Source organism: Pseudophryne corroboree, chromosome 6 (assembly GCF_028390025.1).
Source record: "Pseudophryne corroboree isolate aPseCor3 chromosome 6, aPseCor3.hap2, whole genome shotgun sequence".
In the NCBI taxonomy this organism is placed as follows: domain Eukaryota; kingdom Metazoa; phylum Chordata; class Amphibia; order Anura; family Myobatrachidae; genus Pseudophryne; species Pseudophryne corroboree.
This window is the reverse complement of record NC_086449.1, coordinates 48781994-48807241: the sequence shown is the minus strand read 5'-3', so window position 1 is coordinate 48807241 and position 25248 is coordinate 48781994. Positions and strand designations below refer to the sequence as shown.

General features: G+C 44.3%; 1 protein-coding gene across 1 annotated transcript in view; it reads left to right on the top strand.

The window, feature by feature from the left end:
• LOC134934231 (zinc finger protein 850-like) overlaps window positions 1-17036 on the top strand; it is a 146158-nt gene extending 129122 nt beyond the window's left edge. The window contains exons 3-5 of the mRNA XM_063929715.1: window positions 13580-16291; window positions 16417-16591; window positions 16756-17036. Of these exons, the coding sequence (XP_063785785.1) occupies window positions 13580-14971 (1392 nt within the window). The 3' untranslated portion in view covers window positions 14972-16291; window positions 16417-16591; window positions 16756-17036. The remainder of the gene's footprint in view (window positions 1-13579; window positions 16292-16416; window positions 16592-16755) is intronic.
• The last annotated feature ends 8212 nt before the right edge of the window (window positions 17037-25248 follow it).

Genomic DNA, 25248 nt, shown 5'->3' with positions numbered 1-25248 from the left:
ACCCGGAATTCCCTCCATTTCAACCGATTCCTATGAATTGAGGGAGGCGATATAGAGTACACACCCCCTGCTGTTTCGAATAAGAAATGCTTGTGGGTATTATTGATAGTCTGGATGGTGGGTATTGACTGCGATTTCCACAATTGACCTATTGCTGCCTTAGTGGATAGTAAGATGTGACCAGCAACATTCCTATCGCAGTTCAGTAGGGTATATGTTGAATAGTGAAATAAGGCAAACACTGGGTCCAATGGCACCTCCACACCCAGCACTTCCCACAAAAGAGTGAACACTTCCGTCCACAACGGTCCCAGGATCAAGCATTCCCCAAAAATGTGTAAGATAGTGCCCACATGTCCACAATTTCTCCAGCAGAGTTGGGATATCGAGGGCCAAATACTATGAAGCCGTTGTGGAGTGAAGAACGCCCTGTGGCATAATTTATAAAACATTTTGGAATGTTGGAGACATTTAGAAATCTTGAAACACATTAAGGAAATAGTGTCCCACTCCTCCTCTCGGAGAACTATAGAGAGGTCTGTTTCTCATTTAATCTGCTAAGGTATATTACTCGTTTTAGTCAGAAGGACAATGCACTGATACCATCTAGACATCCCACCCCTATGTCCAGGGGAAGACAACCTAGAATATAAAGGAGCAGGGAGGGGAGAGGGACTTCCAAACTTACTAATACAAGAATGGAGCCAGTGCCGTATTTGTAAGTACTTAAAGAAATCATGTTTCGGTATATCAAAATGGGATTGTAGGCGAGAGAAAGGTACTAAACATGCTTCAGAGCAGAGATCCTTCAAATTCACAATTCCAGCATCTATCCAAGCGTCCAGCGTGAGATTGGGAATAGTACAGGCAATAGTTCTAACAGAAAGATCAGCTGCTGGCAGCAAAATAGTTGGGTCAGACGTTACCACTAAATGCCAGAGCTTTAAAGTACATCTAACTGCTTCTCCACGGCCTTGCCATTTTAGAACGCCGTGGATAGGCAGCAGGAAGAGATCTATTATGTTTATCAATCTCAAAAAAATCATTCAATAAGTACCCAAGGTTTGGGGTGGTGCATAGCAAACCAGTCCCTAGCCTGGTCTAGAAGACAGGCGGAGTGGTATGCCTCCAAGCCAGGGTAGGCTACACCACCAAAATTCTTGGGTAAAGTCAAAACCTGCCTATCTATGCGGGGTTTAGACCCCTTCCAAATAAAGTGAGACAATTTTATTAGCTCTGACACTGAGAGGTTTGGGGAAGCTACGGGGCATAGCCCGAAACAAGTAGAGGAGTTTAGGTAGCAATACCATCTTAGTTGCAGAAATATGCCCTAGCCAAGAGATTCCATGGGAGGACCATTCTTTAATTAATTTTTCAAAGGTGCATAATTGCAATCGTACAAATCCGTGTCTAGTGAAAGATGAATACCCAAATACTTAATAGATCTCACTTGCCAAGCATATCTGTATCTGTCCTTGAGTAAAGCCAGTGTATGCGGTGGGGTATGGAGCGGTAGAGCTTCCGTTGTGGAAGTATTTAATTTATAGTAAGATATTCCGGAATATATATCCAGTATAATATGGAGGGCGGGAAGGGAGGAGTCAGGGAGGGTTAAACAGAGCAAGATGTCATCTACGAAAAGGTTGATCTTGTGATTCAATCCTCCTATCTCGGGACCTGTAACTGTCGCATCAGTTCTAATGGTCTTGGCCAGGGGCTCAATAGCTAGAGCAAAAATGAGGGGTGACTAGGGGCAATCCTGTCTAGTGCCATTCAGTATATCAAACCTACCCGACAGACACCCATTAACAAACACACTTGCAGAAGGAGTGGGGTACAAGGCAAAAATAGAGTCCAAAAACCTTCCAAAGATTCCAAATTTATGTAGAACAGATCTCCGATAACCCCAATGGGTTACAATACTCCATGACGTTGTAAGCTTTCCGAGTGTTGTCTGGGGCCTGCCTGCCTGGGACAAAACCAACCTGATCAGCTATGTGGGAAGGTAATAAGGGACAGAGGCGATTAGCGATAAGCTTTGCAAGAAGCTTTGTCTGTGTTTAACAGAGCTATAGGATGGTAATTTTGGACAGATGTGGGAGGTTTACCTGGCTTAGGGAGAGCAACTATTTGTGCTTCAAGCATCTCCCTCGGGAACCTCCCAACATCGGATGCCTCGTTAAAGATGGTCAACAGCTCTGGTGCCAAATCCGCTTTATAAGTTCTATAGAAATTGGATGGAAATCCATCAGGGCCAGGCACTTTATCTCGCAGGAGATCACCAATAGCTGCATCTAGTTCAGTTATAGTCCAAGGGGAGCTGAGTGACAGGTAGGCCGCGGAGTCCAGCATCGGGAGGGAAAGTTTATTCAAAAAGGACTGTATTTCAGCCTCCATGGGCTGAGGAGTAGCCGGATCCAACTATAAATTGTAAAGTTGGGAGTAATACTCTGCAAAGGTGTTTGCTATATCATAAGGGTCACATACTCTGGAGCCTGTAGAGCAAGCATTCCCAACCGCGGTCCTCAAGGGACACCAACAGTGCAGGTTTTAGTGATATCCAGACTAGCCTGTGTACAAGCCTGGCCTTCACTAAAACCAGGACTGTTAGTGTGCCTTGAGGACCGAGGTTGAGAAACACTGCCGTAGAGGAACAAATATAATGAATTCTGGCCTTAGCTCGCCTACCTCATAATTTCCGGGCCAAAAGTCGACCCGCCTTATTTCCAAATACATAAAATCTCTGGTACAGTCCTGCAAAATTGCGTTGCACGTCCCGAAGAGAGAAAACATTCACCTTCTCCCTAGCGGCAAGCAAAAGCTTAAAAACATTTCTATTTTGGGGATTAGCCTTTTGCGTCATTTCAAGTTTGGCAGCTTCACTTTCAGCCAACAATCGTTCAGCATTTTGAGAATGTTTAAGCCGTGAAGCTGCCTGAATGGCTGACCCCCGTACTACCGCTTTAAAGGAGGACCAGTTATTAAAGATCGAGGTATCCTCCGGCTTGTTAGTATCTAGATATATCTGTATAGAATGTTGTATGGCAAGAAAGGCTTCTGGATGACTTAGTAAGAAATTCCCTAGCCTCCAGGGACCTGGAGATACTTTACGAGCTCCTAGGTCCCATACTACCAATAGTGGGGAGTGGTCGGACCAGGTCATCGGCAATATGATTATTTTCCTAATCGTCGATAACGACTCCTTACCAGTCAAGACAAGGTCAATTCTAGAGTACGAGGAGTGGACATGTGAGTAAAAAGAATATTCCCTAACCGTAGGATGTTTAGTCCTCGACGCATCATAGAGATCATACTCTCCAAGTAAATGGCGAATCCAGAGTTCTTTTCTGAGGTGATCCTAGTCCTAGTTAAAGTACTTCTAGTGGGGTGAGATCTACCCATATAGGGTCAACAACCAAGTTGAAATCTCCCAATATTATAATGGCCCCTTTAGCATGGTTCTATATTAAGGAGCATAATTTCCTGCAAAACGGAAGTTGATCAGAATTTGGTGCATAGCGAGAGACCAAGGTGACCATAGTGTTTTCAAGTTGTCCTAATAATATGAGGTACCAACCTTCAGGGTCTACTATTTGGGATTCTATGTTGAAAGAACAGCTTAGGGAAATTAGTATCGCAACGTCTGCCTTTTTTGTGGGGCCGTTAGCCATGTAACAAGTAGGGAAGCAATTATCATAAAATCAAGGGGGGGGTCTAGTTTCCTAAAGTGAGTTTCTTGATTAGCGACAACATTCGCTTTCATTTTATAGAAGCAGGATAGAGCCAATTTACGTTTCTGTGGGGAATTCAATCCCTTAACATTCAGTGACACCAATTTAACCATAACTGAATTACCGGGAAGCGGGCTGACTGCTTGAACCAAGAGGTGCAATTAAAGAAACTACCGTATCCTGAACACGGTGACCTATCAGAACAATGAACATAGGGGAGACAAGACACAAGAGGGAAACATACAAGGGGAGAAAAGATGAAAATAGAAAAAGATAGAGTGGATTCCGTAAAGATACAGAGTCATAGTAAGGTGCCAAAACATCCAGCGCCTCACACTACAAAGTAGAGAGTTTAGTGGCCAACCTCTTCACAATCAAATAACCAGAAAATAAGAAAATGGTAACCACTTGGTCACATGTCTTAAAGAACAGATAAAGTCAAGTCTGCATAGACATGCTATTTTGAAAAGGTCACTGAGTCCTAGAACTAACAAAATAGCTCAGTGATTGCAATAGGGATACAAAAATGAAACATAGTACGTAAATCCAGCATCTGAAAAGCAACATTAAACAGTAAATAAATGATTATAGCCAGATAATAACTCAATGATGGTAATTAGTTAAGTCAATGTTCGTAACAAACTCTTGTAGCAAGACTTTATGAAAAACAGCACTAGCCCAGTGAGGGCCGTTCTTGGCAAGGAAGATACATCAGAGGCTAGGCCCTACTTCCCAACCGTCGACCAGTCCTGCTGAAGTCTGGGGTCAGGAGAGCCGGTCTTGTGATCGCCATTTAAATTCCATTTGTGAAGAAGTCTCATACTGTCTTCCACAGAAGACACGACAATAGTGGAGCTCTCTCAAGAAAATAGTAAATGCCTGGGGAAGCCCCACCTATATACTATACTAGCTTTCCAAAGGTCCATGGTGTCGGGCTGAAAAGAGTGTCTCTTGATGAGGGTGTACTGTGATAGGTCTCCAAAAAGTTGAAGCGGTCCAAAAGCTTCCACCATGTCAGAAGAAGGTCTAGCTGCCTTGAGCAAGGATTCTTTAATGTGGAAAAAATGGACTCTCATTAAGAAATCACTCGACGACCCTTCAGGAGCACTGTGGGCCTTCGGAACCCTATGAATATGGTCCAATATCAGATCCGATGAGGTAGCGGTAGGTAGCAGCTTCTTAAAGATCTCGATATTATAGTCATGTAGGCTGCTATCAGAGATGGATTCAGGAACCCTCTGAGCTTGAGGTTGTTTCTGCATGAGCGGTCTTCTAAATCTGCAACTTTATCCCGCAAAGCTGGCACTTCTCCCTCAAGGGTATCATGAGAGTCGATAAGGGTATTATGATATCTCACTACCTTACCCATCTTTGTTTCCAGGTGTCCGGTCCTCTTGCCTAAATCCTCAATAGAGCTTTGGCAAGACTGCAACAAAGTACAAAATTCAGATGCCACTTTGTCTTTAAACTGGTGTAACAAAAGCTTCATGTTGCCCAGCGTTAAGGCTTCTCTGTCCTCCAGACTTGGCGAGGAGGGGGGTTACGAGGTGAGGATAAGGCTGTCATGGGTGAGGAAAGCTTAGGCAAAGGGCCTGATTCGGTGGCAGGGACTCCAGTCCCCTGAGACGTGTTACGATAAGGAGAAGGCTAAAAAAAGGCGACTTGAGAAATTGATTTGGAGGCTTTATGCTTTTTTGGAGGCATAATGTAGTACCGTCAAACGAAAAAATAACACTAGTAGAAAGGTGAGTTCAGTGGGGGCCTCAGAACGGCAGATAGCTTCTATGCCACGTGTGTAGATGTGTCGGCTAAAATGATTGCAGGGAGACACGGTGAGTACACATTTTTAAAGGTGATTACATCCTGTCAGAGCAACAGCGGAGATGACTTCAAGGAGTGAATGGCATCCACTTCTCAACAGAGAAACAGTAGTGAGGGCAGGGGATTCCAACCTCAAAACTATATAGGAGGAAGTTCACAGCGGAGTGAGCTATGGCACAGAGGACAGATGTATAGGAGGCCCAGGCAGGAGTGTGGAGATGGCATAAACAGGGCAGGCTGCCCTATAAATGCACTGGCACTATGCAGGATAGGACAACTGTATGATGCTGGTGTAAATGTAAAATGTCTGCTACAGAATTCACCTGACAGTCCTGGGTGTAGAGAGAGGGTTGTATCATAGTCCTGTGATGTCAGGGGGACCCGGGGCGAGAGACCACTGCAAAATGGGTGAGGCAGGTGTCTGCAGGCTATTCCGCGGGTTCCACTGTGGCCGCACTCCGCTCCTGGAGCTCACGGCCGGGTCTCCTCTAAACTCTAGCCCCTGGTCTCAGCACTGGATGGATGGAGGTCACATTCGCCGGGTGATGGGGGGAGCTGCCTGACCCGCTGGTGCTGCTCAGTATGCTGCCACAGTTGTGGGTAGGTCCCAGGAGGGGCAGAAGTGCTGTGCTTGTTGCAGGCTCTCTGAGCCCCAAGTATCAGACAGGCGGGAAGGAGAACTCACCAGCTGTCCAGAGCTGCCACGGCCGCCGCCCAGCGCGGAGGGCACCAACTTCTGCCGCAGCTCCTGTTGCAAGTGTGGATGCCACTGCTCCCGATCTCCGTGGTGAGGGTGTTCCGCTATGCCGAGAACCGAATCTGGGACATAGGGCCAACTGCAGCCCCAAGCTGCACTGTGAATGGAAGGCCACAACCCGCAAGGACCCTAATAAGAGTCCTCCGGCTCCATGGCTGCATCCCCCTCTATCACACAAGCTGGGGGGTGGTATCAGGAGACAGTGGTGGCAGAGGGAGCCCCCAATTATGAATAAAACCCGTAGTATGTCTGGGTCTAGCAGGAGCTCCTGGAGTCAATGTCCGTTTGCTTAGCTTGCTAGGCCACGCCCCCACAAACAGCTATTTTAAGGAGTAAAATATTTAAATTCTATGATTTATTTTTTGGTGGTTCTTAGGTCTTTGCTAACAGAACCACCTGTGCATCTTCCTCTGTGAATACACCCTCCCTGGAAAATGTCCTTACCCTGGTTTGAGTCACACTGCTTTGATAGGCTGACACTTGAAGCCATGATCATTAAGTGGTCTTTTTTGTTCAATCATTTAGATTATGCTTAGAGCTTGAAAGCCTACATAGGCTGGGATCTATCACTCAGTGTGGAAGACATACACTATCTGGTGTGACTACAGTAGAGTCTCTGAGCCCCAGATCAGGATGGCTTTGATGAGGGGCTTATTATGTGTCAATTCACAGCCCATTTTATCCCCTTTCACTAGAAACTGGCCTGCATTTTGGAGTTTCAGACCTTTTATCCAGGGTTTTTTTTCATATGCAACCATGTTATATTACCCTTTAAGACTTAAATTTGGACTCTCCAGTAGAATTAGGGGGTAATTAAGACTGTATCGCTACAGCGGCAGCGATCGCAGTCTGAATTACTTTGTGGAGTGCGCATGCACAATGGCCGTACTGCGCGTGCACACCCCGGGAGCCCAGTGAGATGCTATCGCATCTGCCTGTATGACAGGCAGAGGCATTCGCGGGAGGGGGTGAATATATTTTTTTATATTTTTATTGTTATTTATTTTTATATCTTTTATATTTCTTATATGCCTCTTATGATATTCAATTGCTGCTATACAATATAAATTATGATGACTTCCAGAAAGTGGTCGATAAATATATATAAGTCATGGAGACTGACCATATGGAGCGCACTTGACCCGCAAATTAGTATTACAACACACAGCGACTTGGTGGAAATTCATTGATATAGCGACCCACATGACCGGAAGTTACGATTATCTATATGGAACGCATTTGAGCCGCAAGCGGGAAGGGCAGTGTGCAAGAGCTTGATGGGAGTTCCTGTGAAGACGCAGACCACATGACCGGAAGTGACGATAACGGAAGAGCGATGTTTTGAATGTTCTAACGAACTGTTCCACAGCTGACTTTGTTTTTTATGAATTGTGGGGGTATATAAGGGAGGTCTATTACTACATGGGCACTATCCGCTTTGGAAAAAGGTTAAATCCGTAACGCGTTAAGCGGGATCACGTCCTCTGTATCCTGATGGATTCCTGCACACCGTTTGTACACTGCCTGGAAGGCTGAGCTGTGGGTAACTGGGACTCGTACTTACCTTGCTGTAAACTACCATCCCAGCAATCCAGTGTGGTGTCCTCTTGGGAATTGCAGGATAAAGACATATGATATGCTTGTTATTCTACTTTACCACGTGAGTGCATTTATGTAAAAATAAAAAACCTATTTGTATAAGGGAATATTGCACTATCGGTCTCTCTTTCTGCTGTATGTGTATCGGAGGCAACTCTGACACATATCCTACAGGTTGAAAGCACAAAGAAAGCTGGGTCCATTTTGGATTTCTTGTGGAGTCTATTTGAGGAAATCTTGAACATAAAGATACCTTGATATGCCTGAAATTTCTGGGAACTTTGTGAGTGAGATGTGTTAAACATATTGGATATTCTATGAAAAGGATTTCTACACTATTGTGTTTTTCTCTCTCTTTACATGAGTGGCATAGGCGTGCGCAGCACATTTTATTAGGGGGTGCACGATTGGAGGGGCGTGCCTATAATCGTCTATTGGGAGTGACTAACACGCCTATTGAGAGATGGAGGGAGAGCGAGGAGCGGAGACGTAGAGAGAGGGAAGCAGAGATGGAGAGAGACAGGGGGAGATGGAGAGAGAGCTGGTAGACAGAGAGAGAGAGAGAAAGAGAGAGAGAGAGGGGGTAGACAGAAAGAGGGGGTAGACAGGGGGAGACAGAGCGAAGGAGAGAGAGAGTGGTGAAGAAGGAAGAAAGGTGCAGGGGAACAGAGAGAGAGAGACACACAGGGAGAGAGAGGGGGTGGAGACAGAGGGGCAGAGATGGAGATAGAGACAGACAAAGAGGGGTAGACAGAGAGAGAGAGAGGCATAGAACAGTAGCAAACGCAGGATTTTTAGGGGGGGGGGTTTCCAGATATGCGAGATAGAGATTATATATATATATATATATATATATATATATATATGTACATACACACACACAGCAAGATATAGCGGCACTTCACAGACTTGATAACGTTAATAACAGCTTTCCTTATTGGCTGATATATATATATATATATATATATATATATATATACCCATTTGTGTGTGCTTAGGAAGACATGAAAGGGACAGAGAAAGAGGAATGGAGTGAGAAGGGGGGCTTGGGGAGGGAGAGAGAGTGGGGGAGCATGGGAGAGAGAGAAGAGAGGAAGAGGACTGGAAGGAGGAGAGAGAGGCATGGTGAGACAGGTGGCCAAGGTGTGAAACAGAAGGGGGACATGGGGAAAGAGGAGGTACATGGGCAGGGAGAGGGGATATGGGAAGAGAGAGTGTGGGGCATGGAGAGAGGTGGGAGAGAAAGACACGGGTGAGAGGGGGCATTGGGAGACAGAGAGGGGGCATGGGCAGAGAGAGGCATGGAGAAAGAGGGGCATGGGGAGAGGCATGAGGGAGGGAGAGAGAGCGGTGAAGGGTCTTGGGGGGAGAGAGATTTCAGCAGCAGCCAGCAGCACAATGAGAAGAGGTTCCCGTGGAGCAGTTATATTTTACCTGCAGGTTGGGAGGAATCCCTGAGGTCCAACAAGCTGGTCCTCCGGAATGTGCAGTGCTCTAGAGGGCTATCAGTTCCCACAGCCCGGCAACGGCTTTTAGTGAATTATCAGATACGCGGGAGGTAGACGGAGAGGCAGAGACGCGGCACAGGCAGAGGCACGCGCGGATAGGAGACACGGGAGGCGAGAGGAGGAGACGCGGGAGGTTGAGGCCCGAGATGCGGGACAAGCAGAGACACGGGCGGCGAGAGGAGGAGATGCGGGACACGAGAGGAGGAGACGCGGGACAGGCAGCGACATGGGAGGCGACAAAAGGAGACGCGGGAGGAGGAGTATAGGTTGAGACGCCGATGCAGGTGTGAGTTTGGTGAGGAGCACACTCATTTGTACAAAGATCCGCTGTTTAAATAAATGATCAGTCATCTGTGGCAATTGATCGGCTGGCAGGGGGGGTTTCCAGGTACTCAGAAACCCCCCCTGCGTGCGCGTATGTAGAAGAGGAATTATATTAGGCAATAGGAGAGAGTGAGGGTGAGAGAGAGGGATGAAGAGGATGGAAGAATGGTGCAGGGGAACAGAGAGAGAGACATAAGAGAGGCATAGAGGGAGAGAGAGAGAGATTGTGGGGGAGACCGAGAAAGAGGGGCAAGGGAGGAGATGGAGAGATAGGGGGCAGAGAAAGAGAGGCAGGGAAGTGGCAGAAAGAGGGGGGGAAAATGAGAGAGGGGGGGTAAAGAGAGAGATAGAGGAGGGCCGAGGGAGAAAGAGCGAGAAATAGTGCACAAGAAAGAGAGAGAGGGCAGAGGGAGGGAGAGGGGGGGGGGGGGGGCAAGAGAGAGTGGGACCTGAGGGGGAGATAGAAAGACAGAGAGAGAGAGGGGGCCGATGGAGAGACAAAGAGGTGCTAAGCAGCTTGCTACTTGAACAAATCTAGGATTGTGTTTCTCCTACCTCTACAATCAAGTGCTGCTGCACATCATGATGGTCAGCGCCTTTGCTACCCTCCAATGCACGTTTTGGAGCTGGGGACATCAGGGCACGTGGAGAAGTATGAAAGGGGAAGAGCTGAAAGATCAACCCCTCCAGCCGGGGAATCCCACACAAGCAGCATTGTGACCTATGGGAGGAGGAGCTAAGAGAGCGGCCCCTCCTCCCCCTCCGTCCGGCAGGTCCCACACAGGCAGCATTATGGAGTATGGGAGGAGGAGCTGAGAGAGCGGCCCCTCCTCCCCCTCCCGCCGGCTAGTCCCACACAGGCAGCATTATTGACTCTGGGGGGAGGAGCTGAGAATGCGGCTCCTCCTCCCCCTCCCGGCCGGGACCCGGTCATTGCAGCTGCTGTGTTGCTGAACTTCTGAAGACTCTGGGGCACTGGCAGCGGACAGCGCAGCGCTGGCATAACATGAGTCAGTGTGACTCTGTAATGCCTGCGCTGTGGCAGGCACAAGAATGAGCAGCGTGCTGCAGGCGTGGCGTGTGGGGGGTGCTGGACATTAGGGGGTGCCTGTGCGCACCAGGCACCCCCCGTGCGCACGCCTATGATGAGTGGTATTTGATGTTTTTACCTGAGGGTGAACACAAACACACAGTCTATAGGTTGTGAAATACAAGTATAAGATTGAAGAGAACAAGCATTAGTAATATGACTTGTTACATTTGGAAGGCGCCTTAGTGGAGAATATTATATCCTAGAACTGTGAAAATGTTTTGCAGTAGGTGAAACTTCTTTATATCTTTGCTGGGCTGACTTCTGGATCTTGTTGCGCACTCTGTAAACCACTTATTTTCCTTGAGTTGGTGGGGTGTGGTCTGGACAACGGAGGCGTGTCCGGACCATTTGGGGGGGGCGGTCCGTGGTGGCTGCGTGATGTCACACGCAGCTGCTGCGACCCAAAGTGTGGTGGGTAGCTCCCTGCCGCTGCACAGGAGCTATGCTGGCAGGGAGCTACTAGTCAGGTACATAAGCATCACCGCTGTGCCATGCTTTTATACCTGTGTGGGGTGGGTTGACCCTGACATGCTCGGCTGACTTGCCCTGTGCTGGGCATCCCCCCGCATGTCAGAGGAAATGATCGTAGAAGTGCTAAATTTACTACATCTACGATCAACTTTGAATTCCCCCCTTAGTGTCTATGTTTCATTTAAATCAGGAACTTATCCTGCTGGCTTCTCAGCATTCCAGTTCTTCTAGTTCTGCGAGCCCATTTCATCTCCTGCATGTGATACACCCCTTAGCAATCTATATTGATCAGACTGCTTAGCAAGGCAGCGAGCTGGTCTTCCCTGCACACGTTTATGACATTTTACACATTCTCAATACCTTTTGTGTCTTGGGATGCCCGTTTTGGGTGTTGAGTGTTGCTCACGGTAATTCCAAAAGCATTCACACCCTTTATAGGCTCGCTGTGGGAAATCCTAGCGTATGCAGTTGCCCCCTGATTGGAGGTAGAGAAATCAGTATATTTGTGTAAGCAGTTGCCCCTCTGATTGGATGTGGGGCTTTTGTGTAATGAAGGTTACAATTGTTTCTCATAGTCCATCTGGGTAATCTGCCTTCCCTCCCTTATGATATATTGTTGTTGTCTTGTTTCTGGTTTCTGTTTTATTAGTTTGAATGTGGTGTCTCCATTAGGGCTTTGTTAGTGAAACAACTGGTGTCCTTCTTGATGTAGGAGGGGTATACAGGGGAGAGCATCAATTAGGTTTAAGTAATTGATTTCTCCAAGTGCCCAACTCTATGCCCAGTGTAAGCCATGTCCCCCAGTTTGACAATGAGAAACAGATTTTCTGGAAAGTACATAAGAAAATTTGGATTTTCTTTGTCGTGAACACAAGCACCAAACCTACCCGTGTCTCTTACATAGACATCTATGTGCTCTTATATATACTGGTTGCTCAGGTTACAGATCCTGGAATGCTGCTGTTTCCTCTACACACGCTGCTCAGAATGATTGTAGTGTGTCACATTATCCCCATTTCCATGACTTGTGCAGAGAAAGTGGCAGCATCCTGGTGCATCAGCTGATGGGAGGTATGGCCAGATTTGTAGCATATATCACCTATCTATGCTTTTTACAGGAGGTCAGAATATCATTATTTAGATTTTGCAAGAAACCCTTTCTCCACACCTCTCCTCCCTTCCCCACTGTCCGCTCACTCCTGTGCATCTCTGACACTGGGGGGAGGGATCAGAGTTCTTACCAAGGGGGGTATCCAATTAGCCCTGATAACACAATCTGAGATCACAGCTAATGTTATCACACCTATGTCCCAATAAAATCAGGTTATCGCAGCCTGCGCGCTCCTATTTATCACATCTATACTATTCCAAAATGGCAATAACAGGAAACGCTTGATAATTCTAGCTGGCATTGGAGAAAGTGAGGAATTCTGCCTGTACCCCAAAAAAATCAAACTAACTTAGGAAAACATTGTAGACGTCTATTAGTGGCCATAATAAAAATATTTACGGTCATTAAATTAGGTCAAATTTCTGTTAATGCATTTTAAAAAAAATTGCATATAAGATTATATAAAGCAATTTTTTTCAGCAAAATAAGTGCTCTCATTAAATTTGGGGTACATAATACAAATGGGTATAAGTATATATTTGGGTAATTTTAGGGAACTTTAAAAAAAAGAGGAAACCTAATATAAATAATTAAAAACTTCTAAGTGCCTCATTAGTCATTCAGAGGGATGTACCAGGGATTCAGAACCAAATGGTAACATTTTTAATAGGGATTTTTCATTACTTACCACCAGCTCAAAGATGGTGAAGAGAAATGCACAATAAACCCTACGGAGACTTATCAATAATAACTTATCGCCACTAACACGATACCAAATGATTGCATTTGTGATAAGTTATCAATATACTGCAGCTAATTGGATACTGCCTAACTGTCATTTCATTCCAAATTGATAACATAATTTATTATAATTTGATTTGTTTTATATACATAAGTTGTATCTGTGGCAGGAGGAATGTGGTCTCTGTACTGCACACCTGACTGGAAATGGGAGCCCAGCAATTAGGCAACATTCATAAAGATACATCATGTTCCTTATACAATATAACACTACAACTGATTACAATGGTGATCTTCAGGCTATTAAATAACAGATTTTATTTTTCTAATTTTTTACAGGTAACTTAAGGAGCTGGAGTCCCACTAAGAATAGAAGACAGGGCTGCAGAAAGAGACGGGAAACGATCTTGTTCCCTGATCTAGAAAACTAAAGATATAATTTCTTCTTTAGCTTCTGAATGGTTCAAAGAAACGATTTTCATGTTATGGATAGAAGTTTTTATCCATTACATGATGAGTCTCACAGGAGAGAGACCACATCTGTGTTCTGAGTGTGACAGAAGCTTTACATGCAAATCAAAACTTATCAGACATCAGAGGAGTCACACGGGAGAGAGACCATTTATTTGTTCTGAATGCAGCAAGTGTTTCTCCCAGAAGTCGCATCTTGTTATACATCAGAGGAGTCACACAGGAGAGAAACCATTTATATGTTCTGAATGCAGCAAGTGTTTTTCCCAGAAGTCATGTCTTCTTATACATCAGAGGAGTCACACAGAAGAGAAACCATTTATTTGTTCTGAATGCAGCAAGTGTTTCTCCCAGAAGTCACATCTTGTTATACATCAGAGGAGTCACACAGGAGAGAAACCACATCTGTGCTCGGAGTGTGACAGACGCTTTACATGTAAATCACATCTTAGCAGACATCAGAAGAGTCACACAGGAGAGAAACCACATATGTGCTCGGAGTGTGACAGAAGCTTTACATATAAATCGCAGCTTATCAGACATCAAAGGAGTCACACAGGAGAGAAACCATTTGAATGTTCTGAATGCAGCAAGTGTTTTTCCCAGAAGTCAGAGCTTGTTATACATCACAGGAGTCACACAGGAGAAAACACAATTATATGTTCTGAATGCAGCAAATGTTTTGCCAGGAAGTCATATCTTGTTATACATCAGAGGATTCACACAGGAGAGAAACCATTTAAATGTTCTGAATGTAGCAAGTGTTTTTCCCATAAGTCATTTCTTATTCGACATCAGAGGAGTCACACAGGAGAGAAATCATTTATATGTTCTGAGTGCAGCAAATGTTTTTCCCATAAGTCATATCTTGTTATACATCAGAGGAGTCACACAGGAGAGAAACCATTTATATGTTCTGAATGTAGCAAGTGTTTTTCCCGGAATTCACATCTTGTTATACATCAGAGGAGTCACACAGGAGAGAAACCATTTACATGTTCTGAATGTAAGAAGTGTTTTCCCCAGAAGTCAAAGCTTGTTATACATCAGAGGAGTCACACAGGAGAGAAACCATTTGAATGTTCTGAATGTAGGAAGTGTTTTTCCCAGAAGTCACATCTTGTTATACATCAGAGGAGTCACACAGGAGAGAAACCATTTACATGTTCTGAATGCAGCAAATGTTTTTCCAGGAAATCACTTCTTATTATACATCAGAGGAGTCACACAGGAGAGAAACCATTTACATGTTCTGAATGTAGCAAGTGTTTTACTAGTAAGAAAACACTCAGTAATCACATGCGGAGTCACTCTGAGGGCCTGAATGCAGCTTGTGTATCATAACTAATGTAACTTATCACAACTGTATGAATTCAATGGAACCAATATTTATTTTCTGAATGTGACAAGTGTTTTATATAAATCTGTCTTGATAAAGACAGGAGAGGTCTGACAAGTGGACCTGGAGGTACTTTTCCCCTTGGAAGGTCTCTGTGTTGGGAACTAGAGCTGCAGTATAACAATAGCCAATGACCGTGGGACTGCCATTACTGAGCTCTGTAATATACAGCTGTTCTGCTCATGCAGGTGCTGGGACTAGTAGAGAATTCCAGCAGCTCCTCTCAGTACTGGGATTCCTTCTCTGACCAGCAGGGCTATGAGTGCTGGGTATTTCTACAGGAACAATGTATGCTGCTCTGTTTCACCGTATGGGTTATTGTACGGGGTGTTATTTTTAACCACTTTTAGATGCCATTTTGTCCATGTTTAACTCCATTTTGTATGTGTATGACCTCATTGCTTTATATACTGTACATACTTTTTATTAGTGCTTTGCAGACATATAGGCACCAGTTAGAAATAAAGTCTCACGTTAAGTTACAAGTTTTCTTTCACCTTTGACATAGTGTGAAAGACATAGTGAGTGGGAAGTGTATACAGCTTTTAGGGTGGTTGATTATAATAAATAAATGTTCCTGTTATCAGTATCTCAGATGGAAACTGTCTAGTAAGATGTTTGGGGTATTGTGTACATAAGTAGGGGAAAGGGTACAGTTGTCTAGAATAACATAAATTATGTTATCTTGAATGACTACTGCACCCAGCATCACAGACCCTGAATGTAATATCTGGTAAGACAATGTTAGCGTATCCTTGCAGGGTTATAAAGCCTAGAGACTTACACATAGCAAGTAGTTCTGATGGAAGCTAGGTCTGGCTGCAGCGGACCTAGACTTCTACAAACCCCCTCCAGCTTTTAACTTGCAACAAAGTTATTAGGCGGGACCCAAGAGAATGACTGAACTACATTAAACTACTTAGTTAATCGATGACCATCATCTGGGACAGATCTTATAATAGCTGGGATAAGAGCAGAGTGTATCTGATTTCATTATTTTTGGCTCTTCACAAGATATCTCCCATGATAAGAGATGTGAATAAAGAAAAGAGAGTGGAACAGGCACGGCGATGGATTGAGAGTGGTGAAACATTTCATGATGTGATTTTCACAGATGAATCGTCTGTTGCCCTTGAGCGGTTCTCCAGAATGTCATTCCGGAAACGTAACCATATCATTAAAACCATGCCCAAAGCATCCATTGAAAGTCCATGTATAGGGAGGCATATCACGATTAGAAGCTGGTCCCCTGTTATTTTTCGAAGGTACAGTACTATACTTTATTCTGTGCCTGTGTTCTGTAAAAATACAAGCTGTACTGTAGAGTATATGTAACTGCACAATAAAATAAGTTGCTTATTAATGAACAACATTTTTTTGATTTCTGTAGGGATCATGGATAAGAAATGTTTCCAAGAAACAATAGTAGAGGGATGTATGGTGCCATTTGTGAATAAATATTACCCAACTAACCATAGGATATTCCAAGACAATGATCCTAAACACTCCGCCTCAGCCAAATTTATGGAAGAGAAAGGTATGAATTGGGAACGCACACCACCAGAGTGAGTATTCTTTCAACAGTGTACAAGTAAAATTTTGGATAGCACTCTAGTACTGTAAATTTATTTTTTTATTTAATAAACAGTACAATATTGTATGTTTAATTTTCTCTATTTACTGTAATGTCATTAATTTTTTCTATACGCTTTTTATTTTTTTTATATAGATCACCAGACATGAACCCAATCGAATTAGTGTGGGCTCAATTGAAGAGGTACATTAGGAGTGTTGCGAAGCCAACAACAAAACAGCAGCTGTTGGATGGGATAAAGAAATTTTGTCTAGAAGTACTCACACCTGAACATTGTAATAATTATATAAATCACCTGTATAAAGTATTACCTGTTATAGTCGAAAGAAATGGTCAAGCCACAAATATGTAGTTCTGTACTGTATTTTCTGTTTAAAATTTTAAATTGGTGCATTATTAAAAATGTTTATAAAATTGCCTTTGTCTGATTATTGCATAAGCTAATGTAGAATATTATACAGTAGTAATGTTATTGATGTGTATGAACAGTTATTTTCAGTTTTATAAGTCCTGAATAAGAGTACTCTACATTTTGATAAGTACAGTACATGGAATCAGATGTTGTAATAAATACTTTTTTGTACATTAATATTGATGCTTTTCCAATAAATATTCCATTATACAGTATGGTATGGTACAGTACATGGGGGTAACTATAGTATGATGTGACGTTATAGGGGAGAAATACTGTATACACTAAATGTACAGTAAAATGTTTTTTACTTATTACAAACACACAAATCCCAGATGGAAATCTGCTTTACACAGCAGACAGCTTATGGTGACAAAATTTACCTATTGTATCCCCACCCATAGTCGTGGTATATTTTAGATTGCCTAATGAGACACTTCTGCAGCATTGCCATGGATTAATGTAAAACCTGTGTGCAAACAGTATCTCTATTGAATGCAAAGTACAGTAACAGTACAGTATACAGTATTACCAGAGCCGTACCTGACCAACATGATGCCCTAGGCTACATTTTGGCTGATGCCCCCTTGCACAGATGCTAGTTCTGCCTCTAACCCTGCACCCCTTTCCCAGCACCATTACCCATTTTGGCACTCCTACCCCTATATTTTAAATAGGAAAAATGTGCACATTTAGTGCCAGCCCAAAACAGTGCATGTTCTTGCTGGGAAGGGGCATGGGTAACACAATAATTCCCCCAGTTGAAATGACACAACACAGTACTGCAACTTTATTCACATTATATCATGCAATAGTGTCTCTTATTCTCGTTACATCATATGATAGTACCACATTACTCCTAACAGTATTGCCCCTTATTCACATTACACCCCACCACATTGATCTTTATTTACATTAGACCACAGGTTCTCAACCTCGGTCCTCAGGACCCCACACAGTGCATGTTTTGCAGGTCTCCTCACAGAATCACAAGTGAAATAATTAGCTCCACCTACTGTATGGACCTTTTAAAATGTCAGTGAGTAATTAATACACCTGTGCACTTGCTGGTTTACCTGAAAAACATGCACTGTGTGGGGTCCTGAGGACCGAGTTTGAGAACCACTGCATTAGACCATGCAGTAGTGCCCTTTCTTTATGTTACGCCAGAAAATATTGTAGTACACCTTATACACATAGTAATGCATTTCATATTTAAATTTTCAGATTTCATTTCATAGAGCCGCAGTCACACACAGAATATAGGCATGTAGCATCTCATTTTATTCAGCAGAAAATGATTATTCCCCGTTTGGCTAGTTTGCCAGCTCTGTATATTACAATAGAAAAAAATAATAGTGTCAGTGAAAAAAAACACCTCATGACAGATACTGTACAGAAGCTCATGTCTAAATGTACAGTAAGCAGTGATACCTTGCCATTGGCTTTATAGTAAGCCTTAATGGCAAGGGGACTTGGCCGCAGACTTACTGTACTGTACCACATCCCTAACTTTAATAGACCACACTGTTGCTTAAACTCCTTGTTTTGTGTCTGTATACTGTACATTATACAGCATTTATTATTTGATCATTCTACGGGACCTCATTGCCTCTGTGTACTGTTATTTTAGCTAGGGGATTGTGATGCTCCTTCAGCATTGCACCGTAGCCTGCAAAACTTATGCTATTTCTCACTCCATATCCGAGCGCTGCCTGCCACGTGGTGGGGGTTCAGGGGCGGGGGCCATTTTGCCAGTGTGCTATGAGAGAGAGTCCGGTGTACCGTAATATGCATAGACCTCGCTTATGCCTATCGCCCCTGTGTACTTTAGCTAGGGGATTGTGATGCTCCTTCAGCATTGCCCCGTAGCCTGCAAAACTTATGCTATCTCTCACTCCATATCGGAGCACTGCCTGTCACGTGGTGGGGTTCAGGGGCAGTGGCCATTTTGCCAGTATGCTATGAGATCAAGTCCGGTGTACCGTAATGTGCATAGACCTCGCTTATCCCTATTGCCCCTGTTAGCTAGGGGATTCTGATGCTACTTCAGCACTTCCCTGTTGCCTGCAAAATCTATGCCGTCACTCGCTCCATAGCTGAGGGTCTCCATGGGGCAAGGAGTCACAGGCGGTAGCCATTTCAATTGAGTCTGCCCTGCTACAAAATTGTATATGTACCGTATGGTGCATAGAACCTTAACAGTACATCCGCTCCTGCAGCTTTGCCCTGGTTTATGTGAATAAAAATAATAATAAAGTGTCTGGAAAAAACTAACATTCATTCGTACTTTAGGAATCGAACACGGGACTCTGAGTATAGGAAGTGGAACACTTCACCACTTTGCCGCAGACAGATGAATAAATCCATTGGTTTTGATTGTCATAATGGCTACGGAATTAGGATGCTAACATACTGTACAATATTCCTAATATCATTAGGCAATAATTAACTTCTAACACGTCCATTTGCATCAGTGTACACTACTGGTTTTATGTTGCTTTGTCTGTGGGACTTGGACGCTTACATATTCCTAAAGTACTGTAAATGGACCATATATGCTGTACTATTTGCGTCTGTACTGTATATACTATATTAAATAATGCAGAATGAGACGCTGTACATACTGTATGCAGCGTAACGAGACGCACTAGTAAAGTATTCCTTACTATAAATTTCAGTATTTTTATTTTATGGGAGACCACACGCATTCGCAGTGGTGATTGTAAAAAGCGACATCTGGTGGATGATCGCAGGTATTACATGTAAAGGTAACGCCCAATGCCCTGTCTGCCTCCGTGCGATAAGATACGCCTCTCTGTGACTAGGCGCGCCTCCCTACGCCCCAGTACGCTGCGTATGCTCGATCGGGACAAACGCCTCAGCCAGTCAAGATAAAGGTGGCTACATCTGTATGTGGGTGGTCAGTTTACTTTAAATGTGACACAGGTTTTAAGTCTACTTCCTAGGGCCTCATTCACACTTCTATGCAATGCTGATGTTCCTGCAACTGAGCGATTATCAGTAGACTGCACACGTCCCAAGCTACTCTTGCAATGCCAATCGCAACCAGGAACAAAAATATAGTGCTATGAATTGTTTGTTTGAGGGGGGGGGGGGGGGGGGGGCAAAATCAATATCTTGCCTAGGGCCCCATGAGGTCTAAATCCAGCTCTGATGAGTGGTGGATAATATGAAGAAGCAAAGAGTGTTTAAGTATGTTCTATAGAACTCAATAGGACACTCCAAGCAACAAAAAGATTGTGTTTAATGAGGGATGTTGGAGGAACCTATTTTAATCTTGGGGGATCTATCCATACTGGAACTATATTACAGTATCCTCCAATAATGAGTTTTCCCTTTGTCAGCTTAGTCAGGTAGGTAAAGAAGGAAGCCAGAAAGGTAATTGGGCCCACATTAGGGGTATAAACTGAGGCAGTAGTATGACCTAGAAGAATGTGATAGAATTATTTGAAATTACCTTGAGGGTCTGTTATGAGTCACCAGCATGACTCATCACTTCAACGGGTTATGGCTGTTGCTAAGCAGCTGGGATGCTGCGTAACTCTGCTGCATGGGCCACTGGTCCGAACCGGTTTATTTAAGAAGCTTTGGGTTATAAAACCGCCACTTCTGATCATGTTTATGACTATGCCCAAAATTTAAAAGGGCAATGCTTTTATTACCCATCTCTAGCTAGTAAAAGCATTGCCTTTTTAAATATTGGGTATAAACACAAACAGTAGTGCTGGTTTTTACAACCCAATGTTTCCTAAATTAACCACCAAGTGTAGTGGAGGATCATATTGAGAAGAGCGCTGAGAGACCAGGGGCAAGGTGAGCAGCACATGGATACTAAAAATGACCAAATTGCAGTAGAATTGGAGGACAACTGGAATATTGCCAATGTGAGAGCGGAGTAAGGGTGAAAAAAAAACATAACAGTAAAATCATGGCAAGTGAGAGGTATTGCCGAGGGGTTGATGCCTCGATGAATGACCAAAGCCACAAAGATCCCTAAGGAGAAAACCTAGGGCGAGGTCATGGAAATGACAGGACACACCAGGGAATGTGTAAAAACCATAGTAACAAGTAGGGATGATGAGTAAGTGGAGAGAGAGGAAAAGCAAAAAGAAAATGAGGTAAGGAGGGAGCAGGAACAGCTGCTATGAGAGGGGGAAGGGAAGCAAATTTACCAGAGAAGGGCATAGGGCCTAGAATGAATACTATAATAATACAGAAGGGATCATCTGATCCCATCACCAAGAGCATATAATTATTCAAAAATCTCTCCTGAAGAGGACCACACCAGTTACATATACACATCCCAGTGCCGGGAATCCAATGGATAATGGACTGGGAGAGGAGGATTTTGAAAATGTAAAGTCAAATGTGGAAATCCCATAGAGAGTGACCCTGATCCTTTGTTGTATGCTATGCCAATGCGGCAGGGAAAACGCGCAATTTGTGATTACGCTCAGTGAGTATTCAATCGCAAGTGAAATGACAGGAAGTGGCCGTTTCGTGGGAGGTAATGGGGAGTGGTGGCAAAAACACCCATCTCCTGCGTGTCAGTCAGTCTGTATTAAAAGATCTACAGTAATTAAACTGACAGCCAATAGGTATAAGGTCAACATGGTCAAAAGGTCAACAGGTTAAAGGTAGACAGTATATAAGGTCGACAGGTACAAAAGGTGGACACAGAAATGCTTGACACGTTTTATTTTCTTTGTTTAACCATATGTGACCACCATTAGTAGAAACGCTTCACTCGCCATGCTTCCGGCTTACTACAGGTAATCCTTTGTGACATGGATTGTAAATTAAGCAAAAGTTGAAAAAAGACTGAATCCCCCCCAAATTTTTAACTATTGTCATGTCGACCCTTTGAACCCATCAAACAGAGGCCTGTTGACCTATCATCCTAATACCGTCTCAGTTGTAGCATCCATTCTGAGTGACCACAGACCCATTGCTTTCTGAGTAGGGGGAGAATTGGGCAGATGACAGCTCTGGGAAGAGAATGGTGTGATAAGAAACATACATAATATGGGACTGTCAGTCTCTACTGATTCCCTGAATTAATATCTGATCAAATAACTCGCAATACATGACCGTTGTCAGCTCCTGGCTACCTATACCTGTTACAGACAGCACTCTGCTCACCTGTGACTGGGAATTTTACTGTAAGGGGAACCTCAAGATTCCACCACTCAATTTTGCACTCCCCTACCTCAGGCTCCTGCTTCAGTCATAAATCTACTGCTGCCCTGCTTTGTAGGTCAAATCTCCCATATTGTTTAGCTTATGTCAGGGGTGACAGTGACACTAAGGAGTTTGTTTGCAAAAACAGTGATTTGCTGTAGCTGCTGAGTAGTCACTGCTGACAACTCTCATTATCCTCCCTTGTGGGAACCCCTGACAGGAGAGAGAGACAGCAGCACATGATCACACACAGCAGGGTCCTCTTATCTGTACTGGTGTGCACTCATCCATAGTGTGCTGCTGCTGCTGCTGTTAGGATAAGAATCGTTCGTAATCTTTCTGTAGTTAAACACATTTCTTTAATTAGACTATCTGGTGTCAGTAATGAGTCTGTTAATGCTGTAATGGTATGGAAAACAACACATACAATAAATATAGGTAGTGTCTACAAGATAGGAAAAAACGGATAATTCGAGACAACAGTCTCAAATTTCACAAACCGGCGCTGATTAGTTATGTTTCATTAAAACCAGCGTCTCTTTAAAGCTGCTGAGTAAAACAGCTTGCTAAGCTGCACAACAAAAGCAATTAGAACAAAGAAAAATAACTCTGCGCTTAGAAACACTTTATGGATTTATATACGTGTGGTCTGTCATGTAGAATAAATAACTCAGTGAGACTTTGTATATTGATACATATTAACAATCTTTGATAAAAAGTAACATTTATCACAACATACAAGTATTAGTAATTTAGTAGCTATTATACATAAAATATGTAGTAAATGAGTGATTAAAAGCTTGTAAATCAGCACTAAAAGTTACACTTTGTATAAAGGTATAATTGAATATTTATAGACACATCATAACAAGGTGTAAAACGTTACTCTCCTATTTGGTATTGATATATAGTTGCACTGGCGTCCCAGTGTATTACTAAAATGAATGTCCTGCAACAGATTCACACTAATTACAGTCTCATGAAGACAGCATTTGCTTGAATATAATTACCCCCGTGTTGGTTCCTGACGGTTCCGTTTAGCAATATTACACGTGGTATACTTGCTGCTTAATAGCGCTGTACAGAACAGCCCCGCTGGGGGATGAATGTGTCCCCACTCTCCCGTTGATGCTGCCCGCTGTTACACTGTACGGCTTGTTAATTGTGTAATGATATGCGGTCCTCGCGGCGGAGGTCAGCCCAGACTCACCCGGCATACAGCAACAAGTCCCAGTGGTGGTTAATGCTGATGCTGTTTGGTGGGATCTTGTGCATTCACCCGTGATGTTACTCGGTGATCCGGACCTTTGTAGCAGAGGACGCAGGGTTCAGCCGAGAATAGCCGGGTCTAATTACAGCGGTGTGCGGGAGCTGTTCGAAGTGGCGGTGAATACCAGTTGGAGAGTAACTTCAAAAAGTGGGCGTCAACGCGTTTCATCTCCTAGCAACCGGAGACTTCCTCAAGATCAAAAATGGTGCGCCCCCTCCCCTCCACAAAAACAAAATTAAAAAGGAAAGTATGTGCCCACACCACCGGTGTCACTGTATATAAAGATATGAGGGTGTGTATGTACAGATGTAGGTGCAGTGGTCGAAGAGGAATTTTTAAAGAGGGAATGAAATAGTGAAGGTTGCAATTATGCGCGTGCCTAAGGCGCGCTCCGGAAAAGGGGGCGTGGCCACTCAAAAGGGGCATGGCCTTCAATGTAGTAGGTCTCCTTATACTATCTAGTACTGGTGCCCCTTTCACATTACAGCACATAGTATGAGCCAAAATTCACATTATGGGGTATATTCAAATGAAATCAGATCCATTCCAACATGCATTTGTCGGAATGAATCTGACAACCCCTATTCAAATCTCATCTCAATTCGACTTTTTCAAGTGGAATTGAGATGAGTGACCCAGGAGGAGGAGAGGAGGGGGGGGGAGCCACGGGGGACAGCCAGAGGATGTCAGTGCTACAGTAGTGCTGCAGAAGGATGTCACACAGCCGCCCGACCTCACGGCAGTGTCCACCCGGCTCCAGCAAGCTTGCTGGAGCTGGGTGGACGCTGCTGTGAGCGGCACGGCTGTGTGACATCCTGCTGCAGCGCTGGGCTGTAGCGCTGATCTCCTCTGGCTGTCCGTGGCAGTCCCCCGTCTCCCTGCGGCTCTCCCCCCTTTCCTCCTCTGGGTCCGCATCTCAGTCCAACATCTTTTGATGTCGGACTGAGATGGTTGAAAAGGGGGCTGTAAGCACGTGGATCGGCAGCTATTCTGCCGATCCACGTGCTGGTTGTCAAGTCAAATTCACAGAATTGGCGAACATATTGAATAGGTCGAATCACAATTCGACCTTAAAAAGTCAAAAACTACTGTCTTTTCTACAGACGGCAGTTTTCGACTTCAATTGAATATACCCCTAAAGCACACGGTATGAACCAAATTCACATTATAGCACACGGTATGAGCCGAAATTCACATTATAGAGTGAGGGGATCCTACCCCCCTCAATTAACTAATCCTGTGGGGCCCTTAATTAACTAATCCTGTGGGGCACTGTGGTGAGGGGAGCCTACCCCCTTAATTTACTATTTGCAGAGTTTAGCAGCGGAAGGGTTGCAGCGGTTTCTCACCCCAAGCTGCGGCGCTTCTACCACCTCCGACACTCAACGTCTTTGGCGCCACCCGGGATGCAGAGCACCGCACCGGGGATGCACCCTTTTCAGTGTGGTCTGCTGCGCTATGTAGGGGGATCTTCTCTCCTGATGCAGGATCCTGAAGTGCGCCGTACTCCCCGTTGTTCTGCACCATCTTCTTTAAGCCAGCCAGGGTCTTCTGTGGGTCCTTGCTCCGGTAAGCGGGTGTCCTCCGCGATGCCGGTGATCCCGTTGCTGGTCAGTCTCCTCCTTTGCTGCAGGGTCCCGCTCCACTGAAGGTTGGATGTCCTTCCCCGGTCCTGCGGCTGGCTGGACTCGTCCTCTTCCGCGGTGTCTTCTCCACTCAGCGCGGACGGCTCTGGTTGCTC